This window comes from Hyperolius riggenbachi, chromosome 1, assembly GCF_040937935.1.
Source record: "Hyperolius riggenbachi isolate aHypRig1 chromosome 1, aHypRig1.pri, whole genome shotgun sequence".
NCBI classification, from domain to species: Eukaryota; Metazoa; Chordata; class Amphibia; order Anura; family Hyperoliidae; genus Hyperolius; species Hyperolius riggenbachi.
Window position 1 is genome coordinate 647,005,344 of NC_090646.1, and position 16,466 is coordinate 647,021,809.

Here is a 16,466-nt window from a genome sequence, read left to right on the forward strand (position 1 = left end):
GATTGGCCAGGCTGCGCAAGGGGTCGGGGAGGGGGGGGGGGCTGCACGGCGGCGAGCGGCGGATCGGCGGCGAGCGGAAGTTACACGCAGCTAGCAAAGTGCTAGCTGCGTGTAACAAAAAAAAATTATGCAAATCGGCCCACCAGGGCCTGAGAACTCCTCCTGCGCGACATACCCCGAGCTCAGCTCGGGATTATCGCTCAGGAGGTTAAAGGAGAACTCTACAGAGTGACTTTGGCTGGGAAATGAAATTGGAATTACTGTACATTTTATAACTTGTACTGGATTTTCTTTCTAAAGTTATCAGCTGCAAATCTGCTTGAAGGTCAACTGATGCAAGAGGGATATGGAGGCTGCCATGTTTATTTCCTTTTAAGCAATACCAGTTGCCTGGCTATCCCGCTGATCCTCTGCCCGGTAACACTTTTAGCCACAGCCCCTGAACAAGCATGCAGCAAATCAGGTGTTTCTGACATTGTCAGATCTGACAAGATTAGTTGCATGCTTGTTTCTGGTGTTATTCAGACACCACTGCAGCCAGCAGGGCTGCTAGGCAACTGGTATAATTTAGAAGGAAATAAATGTGCCAGGCAGCCTCCATATTCTTCCCACTTCGGTTGTCCTTGAAAGGGCAAAGTGCAAATGGATAAACCGTGGAATGGATTTGATGAGGACTGGGATGAGGCTGAAGGAATTTTACCCAAAAAAATAGTAGCAGGCTGGGGCTGGATTGAACAACATGCTGTGTTCCTTTTTTTCATTTTCTCCCTGAAAGAGTTAAACATTCAGGCATGCAAGTGACAGTTTCTAGTCGGACGATCGCGTAAAGCCTGCTACATACCATGCAATTTCTCGTCAGCGGGGTCAAATCGATTATTTTCGACAGGTCTGATCTGATTTCTGATCCTTTTTCTGATCGATTTTCCAATCCCTCTTAACCTCCTTAGCGGTAACCCTGTGCTGGACACGGGGTCCCCTTTGTTGAAGGACAAGGGAGAAAACACTAGATAAATTTCTATTTTAGCTTCACTGCTGTTTTTGCTACAGTCTATCCCCCTTGTTTTTAACTCTTTTAATTTTTTTTATTTACACATTCCCTTTAAAACAAGAGAGCCTTTTAAAATCTTAATTTTAATGAGGGGGTGGAGAGAGGAGCCTGGTTTTCTACTGGTCGTGTAGCCTCCTGATTTCACTCACATACCTCATTTTTCGGTTTAGTCACTGCATCTTATATTCCAAGTACAGGGAGTCCACTTACGAACGTCTGGCGATACAAACCGCTGACCCGCCACAATGTCTGGGACCCCCTGGATTGTCACAGTGTCCTCCTCTGCTCCCCCTGAATAATTGAAAGCAGCAGCAGCACAGTCCACCTAATCCATCGGATCCCATGGCGATCAGATAACTCTTCCTCATGGCTCCCCTAGTGCTGGCTCCTGCTGATCACGTCATCAGCAGGAGCCAGCACTAGGGGAGCAGTGAGCCATGCTGCTGCATTAATTTATGGGGGAGTGGAGGGCGACATGGGGGGGGCGGGTGAAAATGGGAGACATAGGAGGTACAAGAGGGACACAATAATCATCTACAAGATGCTCCTGAACCATGGATGCCCCAGGTTTTTCCCCTGTTTTTTTTCCCCCTGTTTTTTTTTCCCCTCTAAACCTATGTGCGTCTTAAGGTGGCCACTAACTGTCCAATTTCTAGCGAAAAATCGTTAGAGCGATCACAAATTCTGATCGGATTGGTTGTAAATAATCTCCATTGGTGGACACAATCGATTTCGAGTGAAAAAAATGTCGCCCCAATGAATTTTCGTCGAACCAAAATTTGAATTTTCTTATTGGTTGTGATAGATAGGAAGTAAAGATTGGTTCGTTGATGGTGTAGTGCACGATGTATTACAATATTTCACTTCCGATCAGAATTTCTGATCGCTCGAACGATTTTTCGCTAGAAATTGGACCGTTAGTGGCTACCTTTATAGTCCGGGGCATCTTATATATTGAAAAATACAGTACAGTATACAGATTCCTATGAGGGTTTTTGGGAGACCAGGGCTAACTTTTATCTCTTAGGGAAGGAAAGAATAAATCGCATATTTTTGACGTGTAACTTTTTTCCCCCTTGAAAAGCGTAATGCAGATGGTTGACCGGGAGAGTGCGTGTTGCAGCCAGCGTTGCCATTATATAACCCTCTACTTTTCCTTGGAATGGTCTCCTACCCGTGGCTCTGCCACACTCTCCCTGAGCCATGCAGTCATGGAATCTATTTCATGCCTGCTTTGCAGTAAGCGGCGTTTGAAATAACACAGGCAGAGGAGTTTTAGAGCCATTGAAGAGTTACGAGGTCCGGAAAGCCCCTTTTCACTCCATTCTGATATTTTCCTTACCTCCCTCTCGCTCCTCGGGGAGCCTGCACACTCTTAATTCCTCTTCAAGCCCTGACAGCAGCAAGATGCTGATCCAGCTACAGAGGAAGCATCTTATAAAAATCTCTGCGGCAGAGTATAAGGGGGGGGGGGGGGAAGGAGCGGCGCCCAGGCCTGCCAGCTCGGCCCCACAAAAATGTTTGGCCCAGCAAGCAAAAGATGGCACACGAGGTCAGGCCGAGACAGGGGCTGCGAGCAGCCAAGCGGAAAAGTGTCTGTGCGGCGCTGAATCATACAGAAAGCCCTCGCTGGCTGAATCACGCGGCCCAGGGATGCGTCAGGGGAAGACGCCCCACTCAATGGCCTGTTTGTTTGAGGGTACAAGGCTGAGCGGCTGACACCGGGCTCAGCCACTAATGGAAATGTCATTAAATGGAAGAAGTGTTTGTTTGCAGCAAGGCTTGGATTTTCATATCCCAGAACAAGCGCTGTCCTTATAAATCACCTGGATTCACCCGGCATTATAGATAGCAGACCTCAGGCTGTGTTTATGGCTCTGCTCTGTTTATAGGTCTTCGGCGGATTCAAGATCTTTAAGATTTAAAGTGGACCTGAAGTGATGTGATCAGATAAACCTATACATATAATAATAATAATAATTCCAGTATTTGCATAGCTATCGCAATATCCGATCTGCACATGACCTCCTTCTGTTCTCCTCTAGAATCACCTCATTGCATTCATGTATTCAAGATTTCTCAGGTGCTTCACCCCTCCTCTGGAATGCCCTTCCACAACACCTCCGTCACTCTCCAACCTTTATCTTTAAACGCTCTCTCAAAACTCTTTTCCGACAAGCCTACGCTCTACCTTAGGCTGCATTTCCACTTGTGCGGTGCAAATCGCCGTGGTAAAAATTTGCATGCGGATGCGTATTTCACATGCGGGTCCATGCAAATTTTCATGCGAATTCGCATGGATGACGATGTATGCGAATTTAACCATTGCAGTGCTGGTGTGCTTTTCCATTGTTTCTATGCGAATTCGCATGAAAATTCGCATACCCAAACCTCATGCGAATCTCCTATTAAATACATTGTATGCGATTCGCATAGCGGTATGCGGTATGCGAATTCTGATGGCTCTGCCATACGTATTTTTTCTGCACAGAAAAACGCAAAGGAATCCTGACAAGTGGAAATAGTCCCATTCGCTTGTATTGCTATGCGAATTTGCACACGAAAAACGCATGCGAATTTGCGATAGTGGAAATGGGCCCTAAGGCCATTCTCACTTTGTCCTGAGGCCAAGCTTCACTCCTACTAGATATCTTAATACACACTTGCCTCTAGGTATATTTATTTGTATACTACCCCACTTCTTGTTAATTCCTTATTCCTTTAGATTGTAAGCTCTCAAGGCCAGGGCTCTGTCACCCTTTTGTGTCTTGGAATTCATGATACAGTTTTATTCATCATGTTACTTATGTCACTGTAATTACAAATTCTGTCTTTTGTGTTGATTCTGTATATCGGTGTACACCATTGTCTGTATTTGTATGTACGCCATGTTTGTTTCTTACTTTGTACAGCGCCACGGAATATGTTGGCGCTTTATAAATCAATAATAATAGTATAGCTCTTTTCTCCTGACGGACTCAAAAAGCTTGCGAGGCAGCCACTAGAGCGCACCCAGTAGGCAGTAGCAGTGTTAGGGAGTCTTGCCCAAGAACTCCTACATAAATAGTACTAGCCCTACTAAGAAATTATCTTAAGTCCCTCTCTCTTTTCAAGCAGGAAATCTATTGAGAATATCGATCCGCAGTCCTGCACTGTTCGATGCTGTGTGCAGTGTATGGGCTATCGATCTACTGTGGTCAAAATCGATCAAAAATCGATCAGGCATTTCGGGAGAAACTATTACCAGCAGATCAGATTATCTGTACACACAGTGATGACCGCTTTTCAGCATTCCCAGAGAGTGGAAAAAATGAATGTCTAATGCTAGGAACACACCATGCGTTTTTTTTTCCGGTCGATTTTCCCGGTTTAAACATTTTCGATTCGTTTTTCCGCTCGATTTCTTGCTCGATTCTCTTATCTTTTCTTACCAATTTCCATTCACTTGTATGAGAAATCGACCAGAAAATTGATCGAAAATAATATCGGACACGACAGAAATGATGTATCGAGCCATCTATGTGAGGCCTGGTGCACACCAAAACTCGCTAGCAGATCCGCAAAATGCTAGTAGATTTTGAGACTCTCTTTCTTCTTTTTTTCACCTAGCGTTTTGCGGTTTTGTGAAGCGTTTTTGGTGTAGTAGATTTCATATATTGTTACAGTAAAGCTGTTACTGAACAGCTACTGTAACAAAAACGCCTGCAAAACCGCTCTGAACTGCCGTTTTTCAGAGCGGTTTGCGTTTTTCCTATACTTTACATTGGAGGCAGAGACACCTCCGCAATCCAAAAAATGCCTCACCCCGGGAGTATGCGTTTCAGCAAAACACCTCCCGTTCTGGTGTGCACCAGCCCATTGAGATACATTGGCCAAGGGTATCCGCAGCCGCAAGCGGCTGCAAAAACGCTGAAAAACCCGCTCGGTGTGCTCCAGCCCTAACACAAAATTGTATGGTGTGTTCCTAGCATTAAATGAGCGAGCCTTCCCTATTGGTCATTTAAGTAATCCTTCGCATTAGATAACCAATAGGAAGGCCTGAAGGTCAAAAAAGGAGGCACTTCTTGTCAGGGCTGTGGAGTCGGTACAAAAATCTTCTGACTCCAACTCAGACTCCTCAGTTTATGAAACTCCGACTCCGGGTACCCAAAATAGCTTCGACTCTGACTCCTCGACTCCGACTCCTTAGTCTAATACTTAACAGGGCTGTGGATTATGTACAAAAATCATCCGACTCCGACTCCTCAGTTTATGAATTTAACGACTCCAACTCCGACTCCGGGTGCCCAAAATTGCCCCGACTCCAACTCCGACTCCACAGCCCTGCTTCTTGGCACAGTTGACATCTGAACTGAGAGCGCTATATAGGTTGCCATAATATTTCCTTTAAAACTATACTAATTATCAAGCTGTCCCTCTGCCTCTAATCATTTTAGCTATAGACCCTGAACAAGCATGCAGCAGATCAGGAGCTCAGACTGACATGTGACCGGATTATCCGCATGCTTGTTTCAGGTGAGTGATTCAAACACTACTGCAACCAAAGAGCAGGACTGCCAGGCAACTGGCATTATTTTAAAGGAAATACATAAGGCAGCCTCCATATCCCTCTCACTTCTGGTGTGCTTCTTATTGCAGTGTTAATTAGCATATGTTTCATCTGGGTGTATCTGTGTATCATTTTGTCATGTAATATCACTGCAGGTAACCAGTAAATATATGTGATGTAATGTAATATATACTATGTCACATGCCCAGCTTTTATTGCCTGGCCTTTAGTGCACTTGTGTTTCTATATTCTGTGATCACTACAGTTTTTCCTTCTATTTGTGTTTTGTTTCTTCCTCAGAGTCTGACATAGAAGATCTCTTTGAAGAATTGCTGTTTTGCCTCATCCATCTGATTGTAGAAGTTCCCCTTCTGTAAGTTACCCACACTGCTTGGGGAAGTCTGTGAAAGTTTATCCTGAGTGACTTTGGGGACTGTTCTGTAAACATGTTTTATTACAGGTTGCCACATTTTAAAAAATCAGTTATATGAAAAAGCGAGTAAAATTACATCATGGCCATGGAGGTGGACCACTTTAATGCATCAACCAGACATCCATGGCTATTATGGTCAGGAACGTCTTATTGTCCGAAAATAAGTGTTTCGTGGTTTCGCTTTTCACCAGGCTACAGCCAGTATTACTGATTTATATACGGTATATTCATTATATGTCATATCTGCTTGCTTGCTGTCGCTCCTATTTTTAATTGTTTTTAAAAAGGTTCTCTTATATGTTTTAAAAAACAAAAACTGACAGTTACTTGGGGCTTCTACCGGCCCCCTGCAGCTGTAATGTCCTGCGACGTCGTCCTCTGATGCTCAGTTCCCCGCCACCGGTTTAATTATTCGCCTAGACGAATAGAACTGCGGCTGCATGCTCGCTCCCACGCGCGTCATCGGGAGCTTACTGCGCAGGCGCAGTACGAACGTTTCCTATACTGCGCCTGCGCAGTAAGCTCCCGATGACGCACGCAGGAGTGAGCATGCTCACGGCCATGGCCGCTCAGCCGCAGTTCTATTCGTCTAGTTAGACGAATAATTAGACTGGTGCCGGGGGCGGGGAACAGGTGATCGGAGGAGGATGGCGCGGGACATGACGGCTGCAGGGGGCCGGTAGAAGCCCCAGGTAAGTGTCAGTTTTTGTTTTTTAAAAACATGCAAGAGAACCTCTTTAATTGTGGATATGTCCCTAAATAAAGATATTTTTTTTTTTTTTTTTTTTGCATTATACCACATAGTGATTTGTTATATTATACTTTGATAGCCATGGATTTCTGGTTGATTCATTTGTGTTTATAAAATCAGGTCAACTCTTCAAGGGTATGCTTCCATTAAAAGCATGCGATTTTACATTGAAAACTTGCAAAAAATGTGAAAACGCACATGAAAATCTCATACGGCCTCCAGAAACGTATAGCACTCCGAATTCTGGATACAATGGTAACAGGCCCATTGAAATACATTACTATGCGAATCTGTGCATCAAATTGCATCTAGTGGAAACGGGCTTAAAGGGGTTCTTTCGCGAAAAAAGTAGGCAGTTAAAAAATGTGACAGATGACAGGTTTTGGGCCAGTCCATCTTTTTAAGGGTGGCCACTAATGATCCAATCTTTTTCATCCAATCTTACCATTTCTATGTAATATAAGGTAACTGCCTGAAGTATCCATTCAGTATATTCACTCAATTTACCCTTATACTACATAGATTTGGTAAGATTGGATGAAAAAGATTGGATCATTAGTGGCTACCATGGACTGGCCCAAAACCTGTCATCTGTCACATTTTTTTAACTGCCTACTTTTTTCGCGAAAGAACCCCTTTAAAGAGAACCAGAGATGAAGCACCCTCATGTATTTTACCATATATATCAGTGAGAACATTAGAGAAAACACCTACCCTGCTCTCTGTTTCATTCTTCACTGCACAGCTTGCTTCTTATCAACCCTGATAAAATCCCTGACTGAGCATTCAGTCTGGCTTTTCTCAGGAATCATTACAGCTCCTTCTGTCTTCTCTGATGTCTTTTCAAGCTCAAGCCTGCTTCCTTCTGGCTTTGCTATAATGACTCAGCTATAATGATTCCTGAGCAGAGCCACAAGGGGGCAGGCTTGGACTTGAAGACTGACCTCATCTTTGGCCACCACCTCTTTTCAGATGATGGTTGCTACTTCTGTGGGTAACATAAGATGTGCATACATTTATAGTGGCAACCAGCACCTTGACCACCTACTCTTAAGATGCCCATACATCTGTCGACTTGGCGGCTGATTGACCATCAGATTCTATAATTATTGAATCTGATAAAGATTGGTGCCGGCAAATTCAACCATTTTCAGGCCACTTTTGAACCTCAGGCAAGCCACCTTTTGTCACTCTACCCTAATTCATGCAAAACTGAAGTATGCCTTCTTCAAATATTTGCGATTATTCAGATTAGTGTGAGCATGAGATGAATCCCACAATGCATCACTGCTGAATATGCAAATCATCCGTTGTTGTCCCTGTGAGCTAATTACACCTCCAGATCCACTGGAATGCAATGATGTGTCAGCTTGTTAATTGCACAGAGCCACAATTCTCCAACATGCATACAGACTGTTTCGGATTAGTCGATCCTCATCAGTGCATGGCATGAATTAATGTGGCTCAAGTCCTACCCCAATCTGGAAGGTCATAACTTACATCAATTAGTTTTGTGGGCGCCAATAACCAATGTGGGTTCAGGCAAATTACTTGTAGCACCGCGCCGCGATAAATCAGTCACAGCAGATCGGATCTTTAAGATCCCCGGCGACTCAGCGCAAAGTACTGCGAACGCTTGACTCCCCCTTTGTGCCCGTTGTGTAACGTCACATGACAACAGGTAGGTGGATCGTGGAAGGCTCATCGTCAGGGCTACGTCTCTGGATCCATCTCCCTCTGTCGGGTGTTCAGGATTTTTAGCACCAATGCCTATTAAAGAGACACTATAATTATAATAATAATATAATGATTTCTATGTGTCGTACAGCTATGAAATAAAACATTAGGAGCAGAGACATAAGTATAATATTTTTTCCAGTACAGGAAGAGTTGAGAAACTCCAGTTGTTATCTGTGCAAAAAAGCCATTGAGCTCTACGACTTACAAAGTCGCAGAGAGCTCTGTCTTCTGAAGCTTGTTATCTCAACTGTCAGTCACTGTATTTTGTTTTTCTCTGCAGAGGACAGTTCAAAAGTTCACTGGCCTGCTCTGTAAAATAATTTAGAATGCTAAGTAGTGTGTAAACTACAAATATTAGAGAATGATGCAATGTTATAAAAACACTATGTAACTGGAAATAAAAATATGAGAATATTTTCTTTGCTACTAATGTTCTAGTAATTATCCGTACTACACAACCAATTCATTATATCATCATCTTTTTTTTCGCTTCAGTGTCTCTTTAACCCCTGAGGAAGTCAGATTCATCACTTAGCAAGAAGCTCTTTATTGCGCATGCAGAGTACCTGTGATCAGATTGACTTTAGTCTGTGAACTTCCTGTCTGTGTAGCACATATATAATTGCTGGCATGGAAGTATTCCATGTATCCCGTGCTGCAGTGTGTGCGTTATCTGCACATTGTTCCTGTACAGCGAGAGGCCCCGGCCTCCCCATGATGAATGTCTGTCTGATAAGCTGCAGTAATGCATAAATACATTCATTATGTCAGATGGTCAGCGCCTCTCTCCCCCTCCTACCCCCGCCATAGACTCCAATCTCTGGCCAGTGGGAGAAGGAGACAGCCTGACGGGCTCTGCTGAAGCCTGCCGCCTGATAAGAAACCGCTAGATGCAGAGGAGGCCAGCACAACAAACCACTACAGCATGATCCAAGCTCTGAAGTCACCCTGACTACACATACTACATGCATGAGGCATGGAGCCTCTTCCCATCCCCCTACCGCCAGCTTGTGTCCATCCTGCTGCTCCAAAGTGTACCTGTTATGAGAATGTTCATTTGGTTGTCAGCCCTGTTGCACCACCCTGTCCGCTTATCATTTTTCTAGTTCAGGCCCTGTCTCCACTCGTCAGTTTTTCTGTGCGTTTTCTGCACAGGAAAACTGAGATTCAATGGGCTAGTTCACACTTGAATGCATTTTTCACATGCAGAAAAATAATTGACAGCAATGCAAAACTGTCAGACAACTCGTGCAGAAAAACTGACAAGGGGAGACGGGCCCTTAAAGGGGAACTGAAGAGAGGGATATATGGAGGTTGCCATGTTTATTTCCTTTAAAGCAATACCAGTTGCCTGGCAGCCCTGCTGATCCTCCTCTAATACTATTAGCCATAGCCCCTGAACAAGCATGCAGCAGATCAGGTGATTCAGACTTTAAAGTCAGATCTGACAAGACTAGCTGCATGCTTGTTTCTGGTGTTATTCAGATACTACTGCAGAGAAATAGACCAGCAGGGCTGCCAGGCAACTGGCATTTATTACAAGGAAATAAATATGGCAGCCTCCGTATACCTCTTACTTCAGTTCCCCTTTAAAATGTAGCAGCTTTCTGGATCCTATGGAAACTTAGAGGAACTCAAGATAGAACTTCATCTCAATCAGTAGCTGATAATTAGAGATGTAGCGAACGGTTCCCGAACCGTTCGCCGGCGAACATCTCTGAATGCATGGGGCTTTTACTACTTCCGGGTCGCTCTGACCCGGAGTAGTACGTCTGCGCTGCCCGGCAAAGCGCGTCCTAGATCGCGCTCCTGTTGCCGGGCACTCTCTGCGCATGTGCGTGACGTCATGAACGACATCACGCACATGCGCAGAGAGTGCCCGGCAACTGGAGCGCGATCTAGGACGCGCTTCGCCGGGCAGCGCAGGCGTACTACTCCGGGTCAGAGCGACCCGGAAGTAGTAAAAGCCCCAGAGATGTTCGCCGAGCGAACAGTTCGCAACATCTCTACTGATAATACCCGATTTCCTATTAGGATTCTTTACCATTTTTCGAATAGATCATCAGGGGGTCTGTATGGCTGATATTGTGGTAAAACCCCTCCCACAGTGTGATGTCATGACCATGGTCCTGATGGTTTGCTGTCTGAACAGTGTTGCATTGTGGGAATTAAGGGCTGTAACCAACTGCCATGCAAGCCGTATCTCCCTCTGTGCATAGACAAGACCCATAACATTTATATTGCACTTTTTTCCTGGCCCAGCCACTAACGGCATGTTCAGTAGGCCGCAGCAGTGTAAGAGAGTCTTGCCCAAGGTCTCCTTACTGGCTGCTGGCTTACTGAACGGAAAGATTCGAGATTCGAACCCAGGTCTCCTGTGTCAGAGGCAGAGGCCTTCACCGGTGCATTATCCAGCCACCATAGAATAGAACTCTGTCACGAACATTCCGTGCAGATCACCTGGCAGGACTAAAGATGTCACCACCAGTTATACATTTCAGAATGTTAATCTGGGTGAGGAAAGATTTTACAATGGGCAAACACTGACTAATTTATAAATGACTACTGTAAAAAAATAAGCAATTTTAATCATTACAGTTCCTTAGTCTCCGACACATCAGCCAACACATCAGCTGAATGCATCAAGTTAGCAGATAGAGTTGGACGAATTTCTGGCCAAAAGAATTGTTCTCTCCGGTCACCCTGTTGCTGCACACTACTCATGCGTCACTCTGTCCTCCCTCTGCCTTCCCCCCTGCATAGCAACAGAACTCGTCGCTAGCCTGTAGGTTGCTCTGTGCTGAGAACTGAGATCTGTTATAAAGCTGGGGAACGCCCACTCTCCTGGCATTGCTCTGTCTTTTGCTTGCATCCTGGGTCACATGACTTTTTTTTTTTTTCCCATAGGGATATTCTCAGGATTGGCTGCATCAAATAAAATTGAAATTGTGCAGATAATGGCATAGGCCCCTATTCATCTTTAATAACAATGGAGAATCTGGGCGAGTAAACGAGGGGTGTAACGTGTGCAGCAATGGTCATTCCTGAGTTCAGATACTGCATAGTCACTCAGTCCCGGGATCAGCTGGCTGCGCTGCGCTCATATTCTCTTGTCCTGGCCGGGTACAGATAATCCTCGGAATGCCAGTCTGCACATAGATGTATGAAGTGACTGCTGGGGATGTCAGTGTCTCTGTGTTTACCACAACACTCCTTTAGCTGGAATGACTTGCAGTAAACAAGCCTTAAAGCACGTGGACAGTTTTATTTTTCTGTAAGAATAACCCCCCTACCCCATTCTTGTGTTTAAGGACCCCATTCACACTTGAAAATAGCATTGTGTGCTGGTGATTTTACCGCGATTAGCACGGTAATATCACTGGGCGCTTTAGCGATTCCCGACGATTGTTTAAGCACTGCACCACGATTGCAAAATGCTGCAGGCAAAACAGTTTGTGATAGTCATTTATCGCGAGCCCCCCTCAATCGGCTGCTATCGTGTATAGTTATAATTGCGCTAGTGCTTTAAAAAGCGCTTGCTCTTCACAATTATCGGGAATCCCCCGCTAATCGCCCTAGTGTGAATGGGCCCTAAGGCAGAGTACACCTGGGGGTGGGGGCAGCAGGTCAGAAATTGGATTAAATGGGGGCAAAGTATTAAAGTGTACCTGAGATGAAAGCCATCTCGGGTACCGTAGTTTCCTGGGGCTTCCTTAGCGCCCCCTTGAGGCTCCCTGCACACTGCATGCCATTCCGATTTTTAGTTGTTTTTACATGCGATTCCGATTTTTAATCGTTACTGCATGCTGTGTTTTTTTTTTCTGCATTTTTCTGTTGATGGCATTCAGGGAAAATCAGAATCGCAAATCGGAATCGCAAATCGGATTTGCAGTGTGCAGGGAGCCTGAGGCTTCTCGTCCCCCTCTGTCTCCCTGGGTGGCTCCTGTCACCCACAATACTGCCTGAAAGCCGATTCCTCCGCTTCCCCATAACAGCAGTACAACTGCGCAGGCGCAGAACGCTCCCATGGACGGTTTTTAATCGCATAAAAAAGCAGAATTGCGTATAAAATAGCATAAAAATTGGAATTGCATGTAGGGTAAAGGAGCCAATTTAGGGGAAAAACGATCAACTTTTCTGTATGTTTTTGGGATGTGGGAGGAAAACGGAGGGCTCGGAGGAAACCCCCACAGACACAGGAAGAACATACAAACTCCATGCAGATAGTGCCCTGGCTGGGATTGGAATCAGAGACTTGAAGCACTATATGGACTGTATGGACACTAAATAGAAGGGAAAATGGTTTTATAGAACGTTCTTCCAGAATAATCCTGGTTTAAAGGGACACTTAAGTCAAACAAAAAATGGAGTTTTACTTACCTAGGGCTTCCAATAGCCCCCTGCAACTGTCCGGTGCCCTCACCGTCTCCCTCCGATCCTCCTGGCCCCGCCGGCAGCCACTTCCTGTTTCGGTGACAGGAGCTGACAGGCTGGGGACGCGATTGATTCTTCGCGTTCCCAGACACATTAGCACCCTCTATGCTGTTATATGGTATATGATATATGCTATAGCAGCATAGATGGAGCTATTGTGGCCAGGAACGCGAAGAATCACTTGCGTCCCCAGCCTGTCAGCTCCTGTCACCGAAACAGAAAGTGGCTGCCGGCGGGTCCAGGAGGATCGGAGGGAGACGGCGAGGGCACCGGACAGCTGCAGGGGGCTATTGGAAGCCCCAGGTGAGTAAATCTCATTTTTTTTTTTGACTTAAGTGTCCCTTTAAGAATATAAAGTTCTAATGAGGAAGATTCTTTTTTTTTTTTTTTTTTTTTGGTGGGAAAGAAAAATAGCTTAGATATTTTTCCAGCCTTGTGTAATGGAGGATTGATTATGTGGTGAGCGAGCCTGATTTGGAGAGATTAGTTCCGCATGGATCCACATGAATGATTGCCGTGAGGTGACCACGCTCATGTGTATCTATAGAGGAAGAAAGACGCCTGTAGATTTTCTTTTAAATGCATCAACAATAATCGTGCTCCCCGGTGGTGAAATCTCATTGTGTAAGGATGAAGAGAAATGTTGAGGCAGCATTTCTGGGTAATTACTGGTCTCAGTGTCTCCATTCCTCTGTCTCTGAGTTCCCTCTGTGGATTGTGTGCAGACTGCTCATACACTTCCTTTGGTGGAACTCCCTGTGTGATCTGGGGCTGTCTGTACACGGCTTGTCACACACTAGACACTGTTGACAGTGCTGTTTCACAACAAGCTCTCTGCCCAGGTCAGAGGTCCTGTTTGGCCAAGACCTCTGTACTATTGGTCATGTTTACTAGGGCTGCCCCTTTTATCTTCTGTGGAGGCAGACAGATGTCTGTGTTGTTGTCCTGTGCAGCTGTCTCTGATCCTGGGGATCTAATAAAGCTTTGTATAGACATTGAACTTTAGGTAATCGGAGTAGGTGACAGGCAATCAGATGGGGCGCTACAGAGAGCCCAGTGCCTTTCTCCCCATCTCTGCTCTAAAGGGAAAGACCCATCTGAACCAAACATTCATTTACAAGCACCTAGTTTACCGCCGCATGGGTTGAGTGCCGGTTGGTGTCGATACCAATAAAATATTGATCATTTAAATTACCGATAACCTGGTACCCATTTTTCACTTGACCTTCTACTCGTAGTGCCTAAAAAGAATCCACCCACCTAATGCCTAACCATAGCCCCCACTAAATGCCAAAAATTAACTCCCCAACTAATGCCTTAACTTAACCCCCCTCTAAATGCCTAAACCAAACCCTAACCTCCCTCTAAGTGCCTAAAACGAACCCCCCACCTATTGCCTAACCCGAACACAACCTAGCCCCGCCCCCTGTAAGTGTCTACAACACTTGAAGCTCCTAACTTTGATGCCCAAACGACCACTTATTGTCCTATGTTGTCTCATAAACTCCAGTAGTGACCATCAGTAGGTAGCCACATCAGGCGCCCAGCTCACCGCTTGGGTGCCTGATTACCTGTACAAAGAAAATTCTATTTTGAGTTTTTTTTTTTTCCCCCCTCATTGTACTCTATCAATAATTGCAAGCCATTATTTTGTATTATTAAAATAGCAGTAATATACCCTCATGATATACATATTCAAAAATGCTTAGTCCATTTAAGTTGTTTTTTTTGTTGTTTGTTTTTTAATAAATGCTGTCACTTTTTTTTTTTTAGTAAGTGTTTTACAAGTGGCTTTTGAAAACTATAGGGGATATTTTTTGTGATGTATTTTGATTTTGATTTTTGTCCACTAGATGGCAATACACGCTTTTTACCGGTGTTCAGAGGAAATGTGTAATTTTTTTTTGTGTGTGTTTTACTTTCATTTTTCTGAATGAACATGGCTCCCAAATGAAGCCATGCTCATGCATACACAGGCACTTTGGCTCAGGAAACACACGTTCATTTTCACCAATTACTGCTGATTAAGTCCCGCTGTGAATAAGCAGCGGGAACGCGCGTGTCCTACGCATGTACGTCCTGTTTGCGTATATACCTCCGCTTTGTATTAAGTAGTTAAGGCAGGCCAGGCACACATCTATGGTCATAGCTCCCAAGTGTCCCTCTTTGGGAGCCCTGTCCCTCTGTCCTCCTCATTTGTCCCTCTTTCAGGACTTTATCCCTCGTTCTATGTAAATATATATTTTTCTCTACTAAATAATGTGTTTGATTGACTCTAAACTTTATTCCCATCCTTTAAATTGATATATTACTAATTTTAAAATGTTAATATGAAGGAAAATGAACCAGGATAGAAAGGACCAGTGTGGTTTGAGTTATAAAACAACACATTTTTCTTATGAAATCTTTATGGTATGTGTGACCAGGGCCATGCTGGGGGTGTGATCAGGGGCGTGGCTTAAGTGTACCTCTTTCTCATCTCAAAGTTGGGAGGTATGTCTATAGTTATAGCACAGCCACAGCTTCTGCCAGTACGATGACCCCAGCCTCTGCCACAGCTCCAGCCTCAAGCCAGTGCCACGCAATGTTCCCAGCCTCTGCCAGTGCCACGGCCCCAGCCTCTGCCTCACCATACTGTGACATTGGCAGAGTCTCTGTCAGCATGGGAGCAGAGTAGTGGGGTGTAGATAAGCCTTTCCCCCATATCGTCTAGCTATAGTTACTGCAGCCTCTGCCATGTCACAGCGTGGCTCCAGCCACATACGCATGTTGGACTGTAGGACTCTGTAACATTGAAATATATATACCCTTGCTGTAAGATGGCCTTGCTAAACATGATGCCAAAATGTCACGCTGGTCCTTACTACCTACTCCATTTAAAGTGGGCCTGAACTCTTGCACAGAACAGAAACCTAGAGAAATGCACCCTGTATGTATTTAGAGAGTTTAGCCTGTCTAATTCCCCCTCATCTGTGACTTATCACAAGTTGTAATCTGATTCCTCCCCTGTGTCACATGACTGCTTATGGCAGATAAGCAGAGAAGCCCATTTGAAGCACAGGCTGTAAACAATCTGTCTGCTTCCATGAATCAGAAAGTAGAAACAGTGAAGATTTATTTTAGGATTTGTATCAGCTGTAACACAGAAATGTTTTTTGTTTAAAGGTTATTATGCTGTTGTGTATCTTTTAAGCGAAGTACACACGTCCAACTTGTGCACAACATGCACACGACCTGTATGTCCACACATCCGGACGGATAAACGACCAACTGATTTACATACTGCGCATGATAGCAGAACGACGGACTACACATTGAAAACTAGTACAAGTCGTTTAACAATCGTTTAAACGTCTTGTACACACGGACTATCTGCACAATATCAGACGATCATAGGCCAACAAAGAGCCGACAGTTGGATTGGGCCTCTTATCAGTCGCTCGTCAAGTCGTTTATACACTTCCATATGCCTGATTGTCTTCCAACAGTCTAAAACGGACTAAAGTTGGAC

At 44.7% G+C, this 16,466-nt stretch overlaps 1 protein-coding gene across 3 annotated transcripts in view; it reads left to right on the plus strand.

Moving 5' to 3' along the window:
- Positions 1-16,466, plus strand: part of DYM (dymeclin) — a 467,753-nt gene that overhangs the window by 86,511 nt on the left and 364,776 nt on the right. For all 3 annotated transcript variants that reach the window (XM_068251379.1, XM_068251381.1, XM_068251380.1), the window contains exon 6: positions 5,898-5,970. In XM_068251379.1, the coding sequence (XP_068107480.1) occupies positions 5,898-5,970 (73 nt within the window). The remainder of the gene's footprint in view (positions 1-5,897; positions 5,971-16,466) is intronic.